At 38.0% G+C, this 16,552-nt stretch overlaps 1 protein-coding gene across 1 annotated transcript; it reads left to right on the top strand.

Annotated features, from left to right (window-relative positions):
* Positions 1-667: 667 nt before the first annotated feature.
* Positions 668-8,726, top strand: LOC131333531 (uncharacterized). Its single transcript, XM_058368093.1, has 5 exons — positions 668-1,083; positions 4,116-4,177; positions 6,565-6,655; positions 7,225-7,327; positions 7,788-8,726. Exons 1-5 carry the CDS (start codon positions 908-910, stop codon positions 8,469-8,471), a joined length of 1,116 nt encoding a protein of 371 aa, XP_058224076.1. The 5' UTR covers positions 668-907; the 3' UTR covers positions 8,472-8,726.
* Positions 8,727-16,552: the final 7,826 nt, after the last annotated feature.

Raw genomic sequence — 16,552 nt, 5'->3', positions numbered from 1 at the left:
AAAATCAGCTCAATCGAATAACTATAAGTGCTCGATTCAATCTTATAACTTTTCATTTAGGTTTTAGCCTCAAATCCTAAAATATGAATAAAAAGTTAAAAAATTGGATCGAGCACTTACAGTTTTCTGATTGAGTTGATTTTTCACATAGGCACAGATTTTTTTTTAAAATTTAATAGACAACTCGAATCGTTTGTATGGGACTTGTAATGGACCCCACGTTGAGATATGTGCACAATTTGTGCCAGTAGCGGAGCCAGGATTTTGAACCTGGGGAGAAGCCAGCTTAGTGGACATATATTTTTTATCGGTACGTATACTTATTATATGATAAAGTTTTTGTTTTCCAATACATTACATTTGTACATTTAAATGATTCTAGCCTAATGAAATTAAAGTATACCAATCTTTTTCTTCTTCTTTAAACTACTTCAACCATTACGTACTTATTTTTTTATTTAAAAAAATTACAAAATGAGTACGTAAAATAATCGGTTTTTCATCCAATCAAACCACAATTATTAAAGTTATTCATACACAATAATTATCAATTAAAGTTAGATACATACAAAATTAAAAATTAAAAACTCGAAAGCTCGGGCCCCGGACTCCGACATAGCTCCCCGACTGATATGTTCACAAAAAATCTATGCGCACAAGCCATTATAAATTAATTGGGACGTTGAGAGTATTTCTCAACCTACAGGGACCAATAAAGTTATTTACCCAAAAACTCACCCAACTCCCTCTCGAACGTCCTCTCCGGCCGCGGCTGAGCCGGAAAAGAAGAGCCAATCCAGATTCAACGGAACCTGCGAAAACGAACGGAAGGAAACCAACTCTATCTCTTTCTCTTTCGAGGACTTTGCCTTTGAATTTTTCGCCAAACGGAGCGTGACGGAGAAACATGGCGGCCTCATCACCGGCCCTAAGCAACAACAGCCCCGCCGCCGCTCCCTCCCCGTCCCCCGCCACCCCCGCCAGCATTTCCGCCGCCGCCCTCTCCTCCACCAACGCGTCGAAGAACCTTCGTGGCCTCAACAAACCTAAGTGCATCAAGTGCGGCAACGTCGCTCGATCCAGGTAGTCACAACCTCCGTTACCTTAAAAATTGCTCGTGAGAAAATCATACTTTTTATGGGTTTGTGCTGGATTTGTACTTAATTTGGAATTCAAGCCCTAGGGTCAGTTGTTATATATCAGAATCTTTATCGATTCAAGTCGAGTGAGTGGGGGTTCGATTATGCTGAGTTGTTTGTTGTGTAAAATTCGTAAAGAAATTTACTTTAAAATCTTTGCACTTTTTTTAAAAAAAAATTCTCTTGTCTCGCTTCCCTCAAAAAATAGTTTTGTGACGAAAAGCATGCGTACAATTTTTATTTTTACTTTTTTTCTGGTATGGAACTAAAGACTTCCATGAGAACTTATTAGGAATACACGACCAAAGCCAAGAACACTTGCTTTTCGCGCGGAAGCCCTCTGATTTTGTTCTTAAAGGTCAAAACTTTGCACGACTCGATCAGAATAATCACAGCAGCTATTATTTTTAACTTTGTCCGAGTATTAGAAACCATCGGCTGAGGCATTCTATCAAACAAACCGAAGTGTATCAAGTGCGGCAATGTCGCTCGATTCCGGTAGTCACAAACTCCGTTTCCTTAAAATTACTGGTGAAAAAATTATATCTTTCAAGGGTTTCTGCTGGGTTTGTGCTTAATTTGAGTTTCAAGCCCAAGGGTTAGTTTGGTGTTATGCGTTTATGCAGTGTCGTGGTAGGAATTTTTGGTTAGGTTAGAATCTTTGTCGTTTCGAGTCAAGTGAAGTGGGTTCAGTTATGCTGAGTTGTTTCGTTGATTAGGGCTCTGTTTGCTTGGGTGTAAAATATTTTTCATGTAACATGTTTTGCTTTAAAATCTTTACAATTATATTTAATTTTCTGTTGTTTGGCTGGCCTAACAAATTAGTTTGTGACAAAAAGCTTGCATACATTTGGTATTGTACGAAAAGACTTCCACGGGAACTTAGGAATACATTACTAAAGCTAACAACACTTGCTTTTCACACGGAAGCCCTCTGATGTTGTTCATAGAGCTCAAAATTTTGCACGACTACATCAGAAAAACCACAGCAGCTATTTTTTTTTTTTAAAAACTTTTTTGGAGTATTAGAAATCCTCCACTGAGGCATTTTAACAAGCAGTTGTTGGACATGATAGTGAATGATTGATTTTCCATGCCAAGAAAGCAAGCCCAAAACATGGCCACTGATCACTGATAGCTACTGTAGAAAGCTACTATAGGAAGAATGGGGAAAAAGAAGAGAGAAGAGATCAAAGTGAGTGAAGAGGTGCTGCCATAGATCTGTGTATTGGCCCAAAAAGAAGAGCCCTCGTTAAGAGTAGTTATATATATTATTTGCTCACAATAGAAATTGTGTAGATCTTCTTGGTTCGCTGGTAACGCGAGTTCGACTCCACATGCTGTGGATGGGTTCGATTCCTGCCTGGCACTTCTTTATTAAGTTTTTATTTGTAAAAAACAAGGCCTTGTGGGAATTCTGTTGATGCTAGATTTTGAACTTGGGTCACAGACTCACAGAGAAAACAAAGGGACACACAAACCACTGAACCAAAGCATATTCTGCATGAAATGTGGTCTAATTTTTTTTATATATAGAAATTATCTCTTATTATATTGTATATTGTACTTGTTAAAAAATTTAGGGCCCACTTGATGATTTGGCCTAGCGCCCCCAAATGCCTTGGGCTGGCCCTGGTCAGTTGAACAACCTTGGGATTAGACCCAAAGGTAAGAAATTTGTCATGCCAACCGAGATGTGGGGGGAATGTACGAAGGTGTTCGTTGAGTTGTCAGAGTACACAGACGCTTCATTGCCTTGGAAAATGACTTGCGGGATTTCCTTAGGCAAGTTATTTTACGCCTTCTGAGGTAAAATGTTTTACAGAGGTTTTTGCAACCAAACATTTGAAAATGTTTTACGGTCAAACAAACAGAGCCTAGGAGTTTGGTTAATTTTTTCATGAAGTGATTTTTTAGCTTGATTGTTTTGTATGGAAAGTTAGCGAGGATGGGCTAGTCTCTGTCTGATGGAGGATGAGATTTTTAGAATTTTTTTCGTTTCAAGAAACTTTCCTTGTTACTTTTCATTTATCAAATTGTGATTATTGGTTTTAGCACGTTTCTGTTACTTCCTAGTTTTCCATTTGATTTTTAGTCTATCGGTTGCTTAAGTTTTATATAACTGTTACATTCTTTGGATTAAAAAACTTTTCAATGTCAAGTCCTGCGACCAACCCTCAGCTCTACCCTCCAAGCCACGAGTCCTCCGATGATCCTGAATGGAGTTCCAATTGCCTTGCTTTTTGGCTAAGGGTTCATGGTGGTGTTGAGATGCCCTTAGGAAAGTCAAATAATAGGGAGAGCTCTAACTCGATGATGGAGAGGACCTGGAGACTGGAGAGCCACACGGTCGAGTCAATGTAGCCAGGTTTTCCTTGGTGAAGGCATGGCGCTATGGTAGCCTTATTCCCAAGTGTCATTGCCTGTGGCTTAAGCACCGAGTGCATTAGCTAGCACCTATCATATTTGTCAGTTTGTTTGACAGTTGGCATTTGATTGAAAGTCTTCCCTTGTACAATTTGTATGAACAGGGTAGTGGCACATGGTTCAAATGTGCATGAATGATGAACCCATGATTGCTACAACGATAGGAAATGCGGACCTTTGGCTTTCAGATTAGCCATTAGTGATATTTGGATGTGGACTGCTTGCATTGAAAAGTAATTGAACATGATGTAAGTAGAGGATGAGCTGTCTTGATATCAGCCACCTGGTTCACTGTGTTTGCATAATGAATTTCGTTGCTCAAATCATGCAATAAGTCTTGAGTTGTATGTGCTTCCCAGCCAGAAGATCATGTCATATCTACATCTTAACTGCAACAATTTGATGCTTTTGTGCCTTGCTTTACTGATATTGAAAACTTCATTTTCTTGGTTGCCTTGTAAGTGGGTAGGAAACTTTCATGTCAGTTGCACCTGAAAAATCATCTTTGCCTCGTCGACAGTAAATGATAAATCTGATTTAACCGTGCAGGTGCCCATATCAGTCATGCAAGAGTTGTTGCGCAAAAGCTCAAAATCCATGTCACATACACGGTACGCAGATATTAGATTCCTAGGTTGAGCTTCCTCTTGTTTGAGCTCGGCTCGTTTAGTAACAGTCAAGCTTGGCTCGTCTTTAAACGAGCTGAGCCCTTAACAAGCCGAGACTGGGTAATTTACTTAATGAGCCACTTCAAACTAGCCGAGCCTATTCAAATGAGTTGAGCTTTTGAGTGTCGAGATCGGCTCTTTCCTAAAACTGAGCTCGAGCTTGACTCGTTCAATAAACGAGCCTTAACAAGCTGAGTCGCGAGCTGCTCATGTGTAGCTCGGTCCGTTTGCAGCCCTAGAGGTGAGCAGGTGGGGTGCCTTCAGGGAAGTATGGTAGGCAGGGCTTTTGTGGTAGAGCCCGGGCTTTTTATTTTCAACTATTCTTCTCTTTATGCTAAACAAGAAGTTCTTGAGTTAGGACCATGGCCATACAATGACAAATCTCTCTTTCTCCAACCTTGGTCATCTACTAGAATAGATGGTCGTAATAATATCTCTGCAATGCCAGTATGGTTTCATTTGCCGAAGCTCAAGCTTCATCTTGGAATGCTAGCATTCTCAGTAAAATAGCAAGTGTGATTGGGAAACCTCTGTTCACTGATAGTACTACTGCAGAGCGGGGAAGGCTTGTATATGCCCGTATCTGTGTTGAAGTATATTATTTTCACAAAAAAGTAGTTGTCCATTGAGCAAGGAACAAGCTCCTATCCATTAATGATTCTAAAGGGGTGAGACATGATAACTACAAGGAAGTCAAGGGGATTGTAGTCAATTACTTTCGAAATGGTATCAACAGGGTTAAGGAGCTTATTCAGCCTTGTTTATATGATATGAGCACCAGCTTTCTACCTTGGATTCATCTGTGTCTGAGTTGGAAATAAAAAATGCTCTTTTCTCAATTTGAGATGAAAAGGCCCCTGGCCCAGATGGCTACTCTTCATATTTCTTCAAAACAGCTTGGCATGTTATTGACCATGACTTTCTAGCTGCAGTTAAGTTTTTCTTTTCTACTGGCAAACTTTTAGGAGCTTTTAACACTACATCTATCACTTTGGTTCCTAAACCCCTAGCCGCATCCATATAACAGGATATAGACCCATCTCATGCTGCAATGTCATTTACAAGAGTCAAGATGATTTCAATGGTGCTAACTACCAGACTTAAGGCTGTTATCCATTTTTTTGTTAGTTCTAGTCAAGCTGCCTTTGTTTCTGGTAGATCCATATCTGATCAGATTCTTTTAATGCAAGATTTAGTATGGAATTACTGCAGGAATAATACTCCTGGTAGGAGTGCATCGAAGATTGATATCATGAAGGCTTTTGGCTTTGTGTCTTGGAATCTCGTCCGTGATATTCTTGAGGCCTTTGAGTTTCCTGTCACTTTCAGGAAATGGATCACCACACGTAGCACAATCCCTGAATACTCTCTCTCAATGGATGCCTTGAAGGGTATTTTGCTGGTGAAAAGGGCCTTAGACAAGGGGACCCTCTTTCCCCTTGTCTTTTTATCTTGGTCATGAAACTTTTCTCAAGTGTCTTTCAAAACCATATTGAAACCTTTTATCTTGATAGGATATTTATTTCACCATTGTACTCGAAGAGTTTGGTGCCTATAGCATAGATACATGTCTTAAGAAAGATGCAAGGTTCTAACCTTCTATTCTCCTCATACCAAGGCCCCCTCTTTTTTAGGTAAATAAGCAGCATACCATGTTACTTTGCTTGAGTAAAGATAATTTTCTGTACCAGTTCACAAAAAGTTCCTGAGAAGTCTTTCTATAAGCAAGCAAACAGACTCAGGAAGAATAAAATGCATAGTCCAAAATAGACTTGCCATACCAAACAAAACAGATTGTATCAGCTGGAATTTCCGTGCATAGGAGAGAGACTTATTTGCCAAACTCTTTAGTTTGTTGAGAATCTTTTGATAAGGCTACTGCAATCATTAACTGTAAGCTTACTAGATATAAAGGGAACACCCACATGCCTAACTGGAAGAGTACCTAACGGAACACCCAGGATAGAACACAAGCCTACTTTATTCTAATCAATCACACAAATAATAATCCTGCTCCTACTTTTGCTTATTAGGCTAGAGGCCTAAGTATTTGTGACCTTCCATAAGAGCATTATAAATTATTCGCAAGAGGTGCTATTTGGAGAACCAAGCACAAATAAGTTTTCATGAAAACAAATATGGCTTATCCCCAAGTCTTTGCATTTAGGATGGTGGAGTCAGGCCTAGTATTAGAATATTACAGTTTTTTTTTGTGAGTGAATATGAAGATTTGCCTCTTATTTAAGGCTGGTGTAGATATTTCAGTTATGTTATTTTTCTAAATGTCATACTTTTACTAGCATGACTCTATCTTAAATTTCTGATTGCAGTGTTAAAAACCAATGCAACTTTTACCGACAAGACACAATCTTCTAGCTCTCCTTTGTTTGATCAGCAGTCAACCGAGGCATCTCCCTCTGGGTAAGGTGGTGATTATGGGGATTGACGATGATATTTAAAGCAAGTATATGCTGGCAGCATTAAACACATGATGCATAGTAGCTTATTTTCATGAAAATTGTTGTCTTCTAAAGACCCGCTTTGTTTTCATCCATTGCTTCCATTTCTGATTGCTCGTATAGTGTGGGGAACTGTGCTTTTGTTGCTTCTCTTCCATGCCACTCTTTTGCAAGTGTCTGTACTGTTTTAAGGAGTCATTGGAGGGGAAGTGCTATTCACAAATGGACAGAATGAGTCTGGGCTTTGCCAAAAATGATTTTATTTGAGATGCTTCAAGTAAAGACTAAGTGTATCCTTTCACCTTACTTTCATTGTAGCATCCCAACTATCCCTGTTATTGTTAAATTGCTCCTGAGTCCTTTTTTTTCCCTCTTCCATAGGACATTGTCATTGTATTACTTAGTTAGCCTTAAGCTTTGAGTTCGTGTGGCTCTATTTTGGTGTTATACCACAATTTTCAATTTTTGTCCTCTGTTGAAGCAGTGTTTTTTCCTTCCTTAGTTAGATTTATCTATTGGTCTTGCTTTCAGGAATTCACATAGATTTTCTTCACTGCGGCAACTCTCCAACAATTTTGCACAGTTCAATAATTTGCAAAGCCCACTTCGTTCAAGGAAGCCCCTAACCAGAAAGGTGCATGTGCATACCTTATTTTTTATCCTTTCTGATATGATATTCAGAAAGTCTAACTGCACACCAAATGTGCACAGATCACGGTGTGGGGCTCACTCCAGTTCCCACACAAACTATATGATCCGTTCATTAAATGTAAAACATTTTTTGAGATTACCCACTAAAAATCAGCTCAATTCTATACCTATTGGTGCTTGATCCAATCCTTTAACTTTTCACGATTCTAAAATCTGAATGAAAAGTTAGATGATTGGATCGAGCAAATATAGGCATCGGTTTGAGCTGATTTTTCGTGGGGGCCCTCAAAAAATGTTTTACATTTAATGAATGGCTCAGATTGTTTGTGTGAAACCTAGAGTGGGCCTCACACCGTGATCTGTACACATTTGCTGTGCAATTAATCGGGTCGTATAATATCGTGCTTTAATAAAGTTAAGACTAATCTTGGAAGTAATTTCAGGATGCTGCAGTTATAAACGAATGGAGGTTTAAAAAGTTGAAAGAATACAAGGAAGGAAACATTGAAGTGGAAAATGAAGCTTTTGACCGGTACATGCAGAATGTTACTTTACTCGAGGAGGTTCTTGCCGTTAATCCTAAACCGGAAGGGTCTGCCGACGATGGGTCCCTTGACTCGAACCCTAACCGTAATTCTGCAGGAGATGACACTGAAACGGTTGTTACTGGGCTGAAATTGAAGCTAAGATCAAATCCAGTTAGGACTGAGAAACTTAGAAAGAGATTGGAAGACATCATCAATCAGGGACTAAGGAAGCTACGGAAAATCGATTTAGATGGCGTTAATGACCCTAATAAGCAAGATGAACTTGTTGGAAAGCAAGAAAATGAGAAATATTCAGCTTTAAGTGATCTTCTTGATAAGTTGAATAAAGCTCGGAGCGAGGAAGATCTAAAATCTTGTTTGGAGATGAAATCTCAGCTCTTTAATCGGCATAGAAAGTCGATTCAAATGGAAACTGAAGGCATCGAGGTATCGAAGGAGTCTGCTAAAACCGACTTTCCGCCGGGACTGAGATCTGATTATTCTCCCCCTAAGTGGTTTTGCACTGCGACTATTGAACAAGATGCTCTGAATTCCATTAATGTCCATTTTTCTTCACTTGAGGAGGTAGAAACTCTTTAAAATTGGGCCACATTTCCGTATTGGCGGATATAAGTTTCAGTTAGGTTAAAGGTAGGATCAATGGTTTTGCAGAGCCATATTTGTAGTTGAACTTGTGAGATGCAGTGGCCTGGATATCCCTGCTTGAAGTATGTAATTTTCTGGAGCTAATTGACATGTTTTGGGCTGCAGATTTGGAAACGGGGAGTATTCAGTGGAAATGTAGATTTCTTCAATTTCTTTGTGCATCAATTAAGATTACAGAGTTTGAAGCAACCTCCTATTCTTTGGGGTTCAGGTGCTTTTGATTTGTTTTCATTCTATTCTGTACGCTTTCGCCAGTGCTATTTCAGCAATTGCTGGCTTGTTTAGTTTTGCAGCTGGAAAATTTGTAGGTTTGGAAAGAGAGGTTCTAATTGGCTTCTCTTATTTTGAATGTGAATGGGGGATTCCAGGGTTTCAAAATTATAATCCTCTCCAGGCAGCCTATTTGGGCCAAGAAAGTCAGCCAACGTTATAGAAACCCCCTGCATGCGTGCCTGCGCGCACACGCACGCACGCACACTTACACTAACATACGTATCTACAAATATACATGTTTGGATTTATGTATTGCGCAAAGTAGGTTTATATATATAGAGGAAATTTCCAATGAGGGATCCTGCACGGGTTTACCATGCGGGACTCCCCTTTTCCGATCGAATTGCGACGATCCAAGCCGCTCAATGTGTTCAGAACCTGATTTTAAGGGTGCCCGCGAGAAATCAGCAAAAAAAATGATTGGGAAAGGTTTAATCCGAGCAGTTTTTTACTGAACTGTTCAATAAAAAACTGTTTGGATCAAGCCCTTCCCGATCATTTTTTTTGCTGATTTCTCGCAATATCTTTAAAATCACATTCTGATCACTTTGAGTGGCTTGGATTGTCGCAATTCGATCGGAAAAGGGGAGTCCCGCATGGTAAGCCCGTGTGGGATCTCTTATAGGATCCGGACTATATATATATATATATATATATATATATATATTGATCATCACCCGAAGTAGGATGTTAGTTCGCATTAGCATTGTCTGACTTTAGATACTTCTCCATAGATATGCACTACGCAAGATTAAATCTCATTACACCTCTGTTTCCAGGAAAAATTCCCCTTTGCGACTATTTTCAAGAGATACCCTGTCCTTAGATCCAAAGGGATCCTGTAGTTTGCAAAGTCAATTAACGTAGTGAGCATCTCAGCCATCTATCTAAGCAATTAACGGTCTAGATTTAAAACAAACTATTCTAAGGAATATTTATTCTCTTCCGTGGATGAGTTTTATTTTAATCCGGACTGTTGAAAACATTTTTAAACGATTGGAATTGCTCACTACAGGATCTCCGGATCCGTCCTTATTTTTCCTGATGAGGAAATGGCATATGTCATGGGACTCTTTAATGTGCAAGTTAAAAACTTCCAGAGAGTGAAATATTTGGAACCAAAGATGAGCACTACCGAAACCATTATTGTCAAGTGTTCCTCCCATGTGGAGTGGAAAATTGGCACAACTGACAACCAAACAGAAGAGTCAGTTGTACATTGGCATTATTTAACTTGGAATCAAAGTCAAATTAGTTCAGATTTCTTTGGTGGTGCCTTCACAGAGAGAATCCCTTATATGGTTTTCTAAAAGTCACACAAATAGACCATTTTTGACAATGAAATTCCAGCTTTCTGATCCTTTTACTCCATCATGGGTTTCGTATTGGAGCAGTACAGCTTTTATCACTGCTTTATTCTCCCATGAATTATATGTTTGTTTGTTTACCGAGTGGAGTAGAGTGCACTAGGTGCCTTCTTTTTTACTCCCATGCATATGGGCAGAGTTCGATTCTCATAAGCACCCATTCTCCTTTTCAAATCCTCTATGATAAAGTAGATTAGGTTCAACGAATGGGCAAAAAAAGAGAGAAGAGAATTATATGTTTGAATTATTAAATAAATATTCTGCATATTTCAAACACAACCACCTTTCTTGGTGGGATATCTATCTTTCTAGCTAGGCCCTTGAAATAAGGCTGTCAATAATACTAGCCAACTTCTATGGCTCTACCCATCTCCTCTCACCATCACCTTTTCAAAGGAACATTTCTCTTGTCATCAAAACTCCTTAAATAATGGCCAGTAGTCGATCTCACTGTCCTCATCTTCATCATGATTCTTTGGCACCCAATTTCTACTCATTACAGAATTCAATTTATTTGTCATGAGGGTTTTGTTTTTCCCTTTTATTTCTGGTCAAAGACCTTGTAATCTTTTGCGTTTTGTGAACGCGAAAGAAGCAAGGCGATGGATGCGAAGGGACGCCGTTAAAAAAAAAAAAAATTTGATGCAAAGGGATCTCCCCGGGTCATTTTTTTTTCATGAAAAATAACACCTCAGAGCCAAATAGGATTGCCCCAAGCATACTTTATATGTCAACAGCTTGGATGCCGAGTTTTTTGGTTTTTGATAATTAGGTATCCCATCTAATGGACCAACTTATTAAAGGTACCAATCCCACTATCCAATAATGAGAGGTCCAATTAAAGCTTTGTCCCGTATAGACTGACCCGAACACACAAAATGATAGCATGCAGGTGGTAGCCGAATCTCAGGTTAAAAGGCTTCTTGATGCCCTTGGGGTTTGGGTGGATTACAAGTTCGAGCTAAAAATTCGTCTAAGTTGAAATTCCACTTTGCAGGAATCATGAATTTTCTCTTGGTTACTCCTTGACAATATCAACAATGTAAAGCTACTTTTTCTTCTCTTTTCAAGGGAAGAGAGGCAAAAGGGCAAATTTAGTGCACAAGGCTCCCGTCATTGCGGAGTCCAGAGAAATGTTGATGTACGCAGCCACAAAGAGACTGTTTCCGCGACTCGAACCTGTGACCTATTTTTACCGTTGCGCCAAGCCCGCCATTCTTTTCAGGGGACAGAGAACTATTTTAATTACATGTGGGTTCACTGGGGTTGTGATCACAACAAAACAAGAGAGGCAAAAAAAATTCATGTGAATGAACTTGTCATGAGCACTCTGCTGGACTTCAACCCTCACATGCTTTCCATGTGGAAACCCTAATTTCCTGATCCAACTCACAATCAAGAAATATTGATTAGCTTTAGCAAAGCACACGTGCGGAGGCAGAGTATATGTGATTACTAATTTTAGTGATAAGGATTAAATTAACACATAAAGGATATAATATAAAAATTAATTTGGTGATGATGGTTTCTTCCAATAGAATCCATTTAACCAATAAAAATTAAAAAGTTTAGGCTACGTTTGGGACTTGCGGAAAAGAAGGAAAATTCACTTGTTGGGTTCTTAAAAGAAGAGAGGAGAAATTTTCAATCATGAATTCAGCTTTATTCTCAATTTCTTTTTAACTTTTCCTCTCATTCTCTTAATCAATTTTTCGTCTTTTCTTTTTCTTTTCCTAAGTTTCAAACAGAGCCTTAGGCCAGGAAAATACATAATTATCTGTGACATGTGGTTGAGCCCCAACTATTTTCCTTGGGTAAAACAAAAATTAAAATAGTAAATTTTCTTTGAAAAAGAAAGTCCCTTTCATATGAATGTGAAGAATTATGTATGGGTTGTCTCTATGATTATGGGGGCAGAACTGTTTGGAGGTGGGGATTGATGCAATCAATTGCCAATGCTCTGATGCTTTTGTACTGAAATAGTGAAGTTTTAATGGTGTCAAGTGCCAGAGGGGTCCGCCCTACAGAGGTTGCACGGCACCCCACCCTACAGGATCCCTCTGTCCGGGAGGACCAATTGTTTGTCGAAATTAACTTTGCAAGAACAAGTAATGCTTTAATGTAATTAGCAAATTGATTAGGTGTTGCATCAAGTTCACAGGGACAAATGGCCCTTGGACGGTGGGAATAGTCATTAAGAAATTAATCAAGCCGCGTGTAAATTGGTCCAGACTTTTCTAAGTTAGGAGTATTTAAAAAGTTCGAAGAGACAAATCCTTAATATGTAGGTTTTTTAGATTTATCATCAATTCAAATATCAAATTAAGTTTAATGTTTCAGACTTCAATTATTTCAAATCATTGACAACGGGTGGATCTGGTCTAGATATTGCTATTACCATACCCAAATTAACAACGGGTGGATTTGGTCTAGATATTGCTATTACCATACCCAAATTAACCGTCCAAACCCCAAATATTTACATTGGCTAAAGTTGAACCGATACTTGATAATTACGAATTTTAGGGTACCATAATCAAACAGTATAGAGTTTTATTGTCATTTGAACGGCAACGTACCACGACATTTGTGGTTCTATAATTCTATTATAATAAGAGAAGAAAGAGAACTAAAACTAGAAAAATGAACCCGCCATAAGGTGGTACCATATTCAACCGTTTAGCCTAATTAAATATTTAAACAAAATTACAACAAAAATCTCCCTTTCATAAGGTGTTTTTAACCCATACCCAATAACGAACAGGCAAAATCTTTAAAGAAAACAAGAACCGTGGAGACGACTTGGTTCCGGTAGCCGTTGAGTTCGGGGAAATTACCATCCCTGGAGACGACTTGGTTCTAGTAGCCGTGGAATTTGGGCGAAATTACCATCCCGATTTACATTTGAAACACCTTTTTCACTATGGAGAAAGGACATGAATTACCTCGCATGCCTATTTAGAGTTATGAATTCATAACCTTTAAAGAGCTTTGACTGGGTTGTTGTTTGGTGATCAGTTGTATGCTCCACAAAACACATTAGTTGGTGTGCGTACCAAAAAAACTTAGGTTAGTTGTTTCAATGGGGCCGCCAGAGGTTTGCCCAATCGTTAACTTTAGAGTCTCGAAATCAGCCGAGGTGCGCGCAAACTGACTCAGAACCTTTCTTAATAATTGAGAATCTTGTTTAAAGTGAAACTACTAGAAAAAAAAAAAACACTTTCCAACAACTTTCTAAAGTTGCATACTTAAAATTTATAAAGGTTGCTTCCAAGTCGTTCAATTTGCCTAATTTTCATTGTTGATGGCTAATTATTTAATAATTAAGCCGAACCTCCTAATCTTGCGCTCATCATCTTTCACGCCAATTTCGACCTAATGTGTTGGTTTAGCTAGTGGGTTATAACCTAATGAATTCTATAAATAAAAAATTTAAAAATATAGTGATTATTCTATCAATCTGAAAATGTTAGTAGTAATTAAATTTGTGTCCAACTAACTTCTTCCATAATACTATATGTTGATTTTTTTTATTTTTTTTCGCTTTAGCTTTTGTTAATTACTATGAGTCTGATATTGTAATTAATAAGTCTTCGTCGTGTTTTCGGGCGAAAGAGACATTAGTTATAACATTTTATGTTTGGTTAGGAAAGTTGATCAAGAAATAATGTAAATGGAGAATACAATCAGTACCAATTTAGGGGTGCACAAGGTTCGAATTAGTGCAATTCTATAGAAATCTGGATCATTCCGAAGGAACGTTCCAAGAAATTACGGGCTAAAACCTGACCATTATAAATGTGAAAACCTGACAATTAATAACCCATAAAACGAGCCTGATTCTTATTTAATTATTGGTTCTACCTTTAAACATTGAAACACTTCCAATAAAAATCTAAACTTGCAAAGTACTCCGTTCATAAATTTAGATTAAAGAGTTAGTATAACAATTCCATTAACACAGAATTTTACTATTCCCTAAATAACGGTGCCGTTTCGCTTAGATTTTTGGGATTTTGTCCTTATTCATTTTTTTTTTGTTACTTTTGTTAATTTTGAGCCTAACTTTTGTGGTTTCATAGCCTATTCGTGTCGTCTTGGTTATATCTTAGATATTTCAAAAAGTATTTGGGTAAAAGTCGTAATTTTTTACTTTTTCGATTCCTCTCGTCTTGACTAATCAATAATCCACAAAAGTTTGTTGCATAACTAACAAAAGCTGAAAAAAATTGAATAAAGAAAAAAGCCTAAAAAGCTCAAAAATCCCTTTGCGGAACGTACGCCAAGTAATATATAGAGTAATAAGGACGATTTTTGGGTTGGTTGTTTTCCAAATTGGCCAACATCTTTCTCGCAATGGTACAAGCCATTATTCTTCCTGAAAATTGGTTCCATTATGCAGACTTAATTAGGGCTGACCCAGTTGCGAGGGTGAAATAGAAGTAGCCTAATGGCCGTTTCCGCTAAGCGTTAAGTTATGGATTACATTTTGTAGTCCATAAACGTCAAGTTATTTTCACTAAATTATAAGTTGTAGAAAATGTGTTGGGTTAGTACAAGATAATGTGTTAGATATTTTAGTTTAGTAGAAACGTGACTTTTGACAAAAAAAATATAGTTTAGTATGAACAACTTTATAAAAGTCAATAAGTTGTACAAAATTTTTAGTGCAAACAGGGCTAAGTCACATCAATCTTTTGATAAAATTTTTCGCGATTGTGTTCTCTTGGTTCGTATTCTATGTTCCTGCTTTTCATTATCGCTTTTGCGAAGTTGAACAGCTTAAAATGTTTTAAGAGGCGCTTCTACACTCATTATGTACACTTTGTTGTTGTAAATGCACAAAGCGAAAATAGGAACACCGTTATGCTGATGTCATGCATAGCCAGAGTCTGTGCAAATCACTTAAATATACTGTACCAAAATGTGACTGTACCTTTGTTCTCGTGTATTTAATTTCAGTCATAGAACTGCATTGAACATGCACATAGAACAATTATGGTCCGTCTGGTAGGAATTGATGATACACTCTTGAGTTGTATACGGACTAAATAGGGCTTAGGAGTGATTGTGAAAGCACAATGCCTAGCTGGGTGGATATATAGGTCCTTGCTCTTGGCACCGTCATGTGGTGCCCCAAACTTTCTTCACCATTACATTTTCAAAGGGGGGACGGGGACAGGGATGCTAAGACCAACTATAAAAACCCTATATGAATATAGAAAAGCGTGTTGGAGCACAATGCGACGATGTTCGAAACAGTTAAATAGTTATCCCAAATTAGGTGTGGAGTGACGATCAATGAATTGAATGAGTGCATGGTAGTGTCTGTTGTGTTTGCAGTGCTGCGGGCTTTTGATTCTTTGCAGCATAGTACTAGCAATATGACCCACACTCTGATGTTTTTTTTAGAGCATCTTTAACCCATACTCCATTTCTTTATTTTGGAGGAAAAATATTCTCCAACCCATCCTCTAAAACTCTCCTCCATTTGGGAGGATGAACTTTGATCCTCTAAATATAGAGGATGAAAAAAAAATAGAGGATCTCCTCCAAATATGTGTTAGAGTTGAGAAATAGAGTGTTAGGTTGGAGCTGAGATAAATAGTACAATCCTCTAAATCTACTTTTCAAATAAAATGGATTAATTTGATTCTCTCAAATAGAGATTTGGAGGGTGTTGGATCGGAGATGCTCTTAGTACTTAATTTTTTCACCATTTGAAAATACTCATTGAAATCTTATGAAGGATGCAAAAAATAAAAATAAAAATTGAATGATGGAAAAAAAATTAAAAATTAATTTTGAAAGTACTTTATTTTTAGGTCAAAGTTGCACGGTTTTTCACGGAGAGCATTGAAATTGGGACGGAGAAAGTACCTTACATTAGGACCGAGGGACATGAATATGGTTGACCATTCTATTCAATTTTTTATTTTTACATAATTACTTTTTCCTCCAAAAATTTGAAATTTCCACCTCACAGGTCTCTGAAATTTTTTCCCACCTCACAAGTCTCTCGTCTCTCTCTCTCTCTCTCTCTCTCTCTCTCTCTCTCTCTTGTTTTTTTTCCCCCGCCTTCTGGTTCTCGTGACTGGCGTTATATGGCATCATCAAACAGATGCCTAAAGGACAATTGATTTGCATGACTCATGGTAAGTAATTATCACCACCCACCTCCGCTCCTCTTCACATTTTCATTTTTTTATGACTCAGGTGTTTGAGCTAATTTACGCGTACCTCGATTCATTCTGTGGGACGAATTCTACTCTCCGCTTATGAATATCTCAATTAAAGTCAGAGCAAAATTTTGTATGAATTAGCTCTAAAGAAGTTGATAGCACCGTACGGCCAGGTTTCGAAACTGAAACCTTA

This window comes from Rhododendron vialii, chromosome 7a (genome assembly GCF_030253575.1).
Source record: "Rhododendron vialii isolate Sample 1 chromosome 7a, ASM3025357v1".
Taxonomy (NCBI): domain Eukaryota; kingdom Viridiplantae; phylum Streptophyta; class Magnoliopsida; order Ericales; family Ericaceae; genus Rhododendron; species Rhododendron vialii.
Note: the sequence above shows the minus strand (reverse complement) of the source record. Positions and strands in the feature narration are given on the sequence as shown.

What these genes read in the sequence shown, in the direction of transcription:
- LOC131333531 (XM_058368093.1), top strand. Translation starts at nt 908, where the DNA reads ATGGCGGCCTCATCACCGGCCCTAAGCAACAACAGCCCCGCCGCCGCT. An exon ending in ACCGAGGCATCTCCCTCTGG is followed by an intron (nt 6,656 to 7,224) that starts GTAAGGTGGTGA and finishes TCTTGCTTTCAG; the next exon opens with GAATTCACATAGATTTTCTT. An exon ending in GGAAGCCCCTAACCAGAAAG is followed by an intron (nt 7,328 to 7,787) that starts GTGCATGTGCAT and finishes AAGTAATTTCAG; the next exon opens with GATGCTGCAGTTATAAACGA.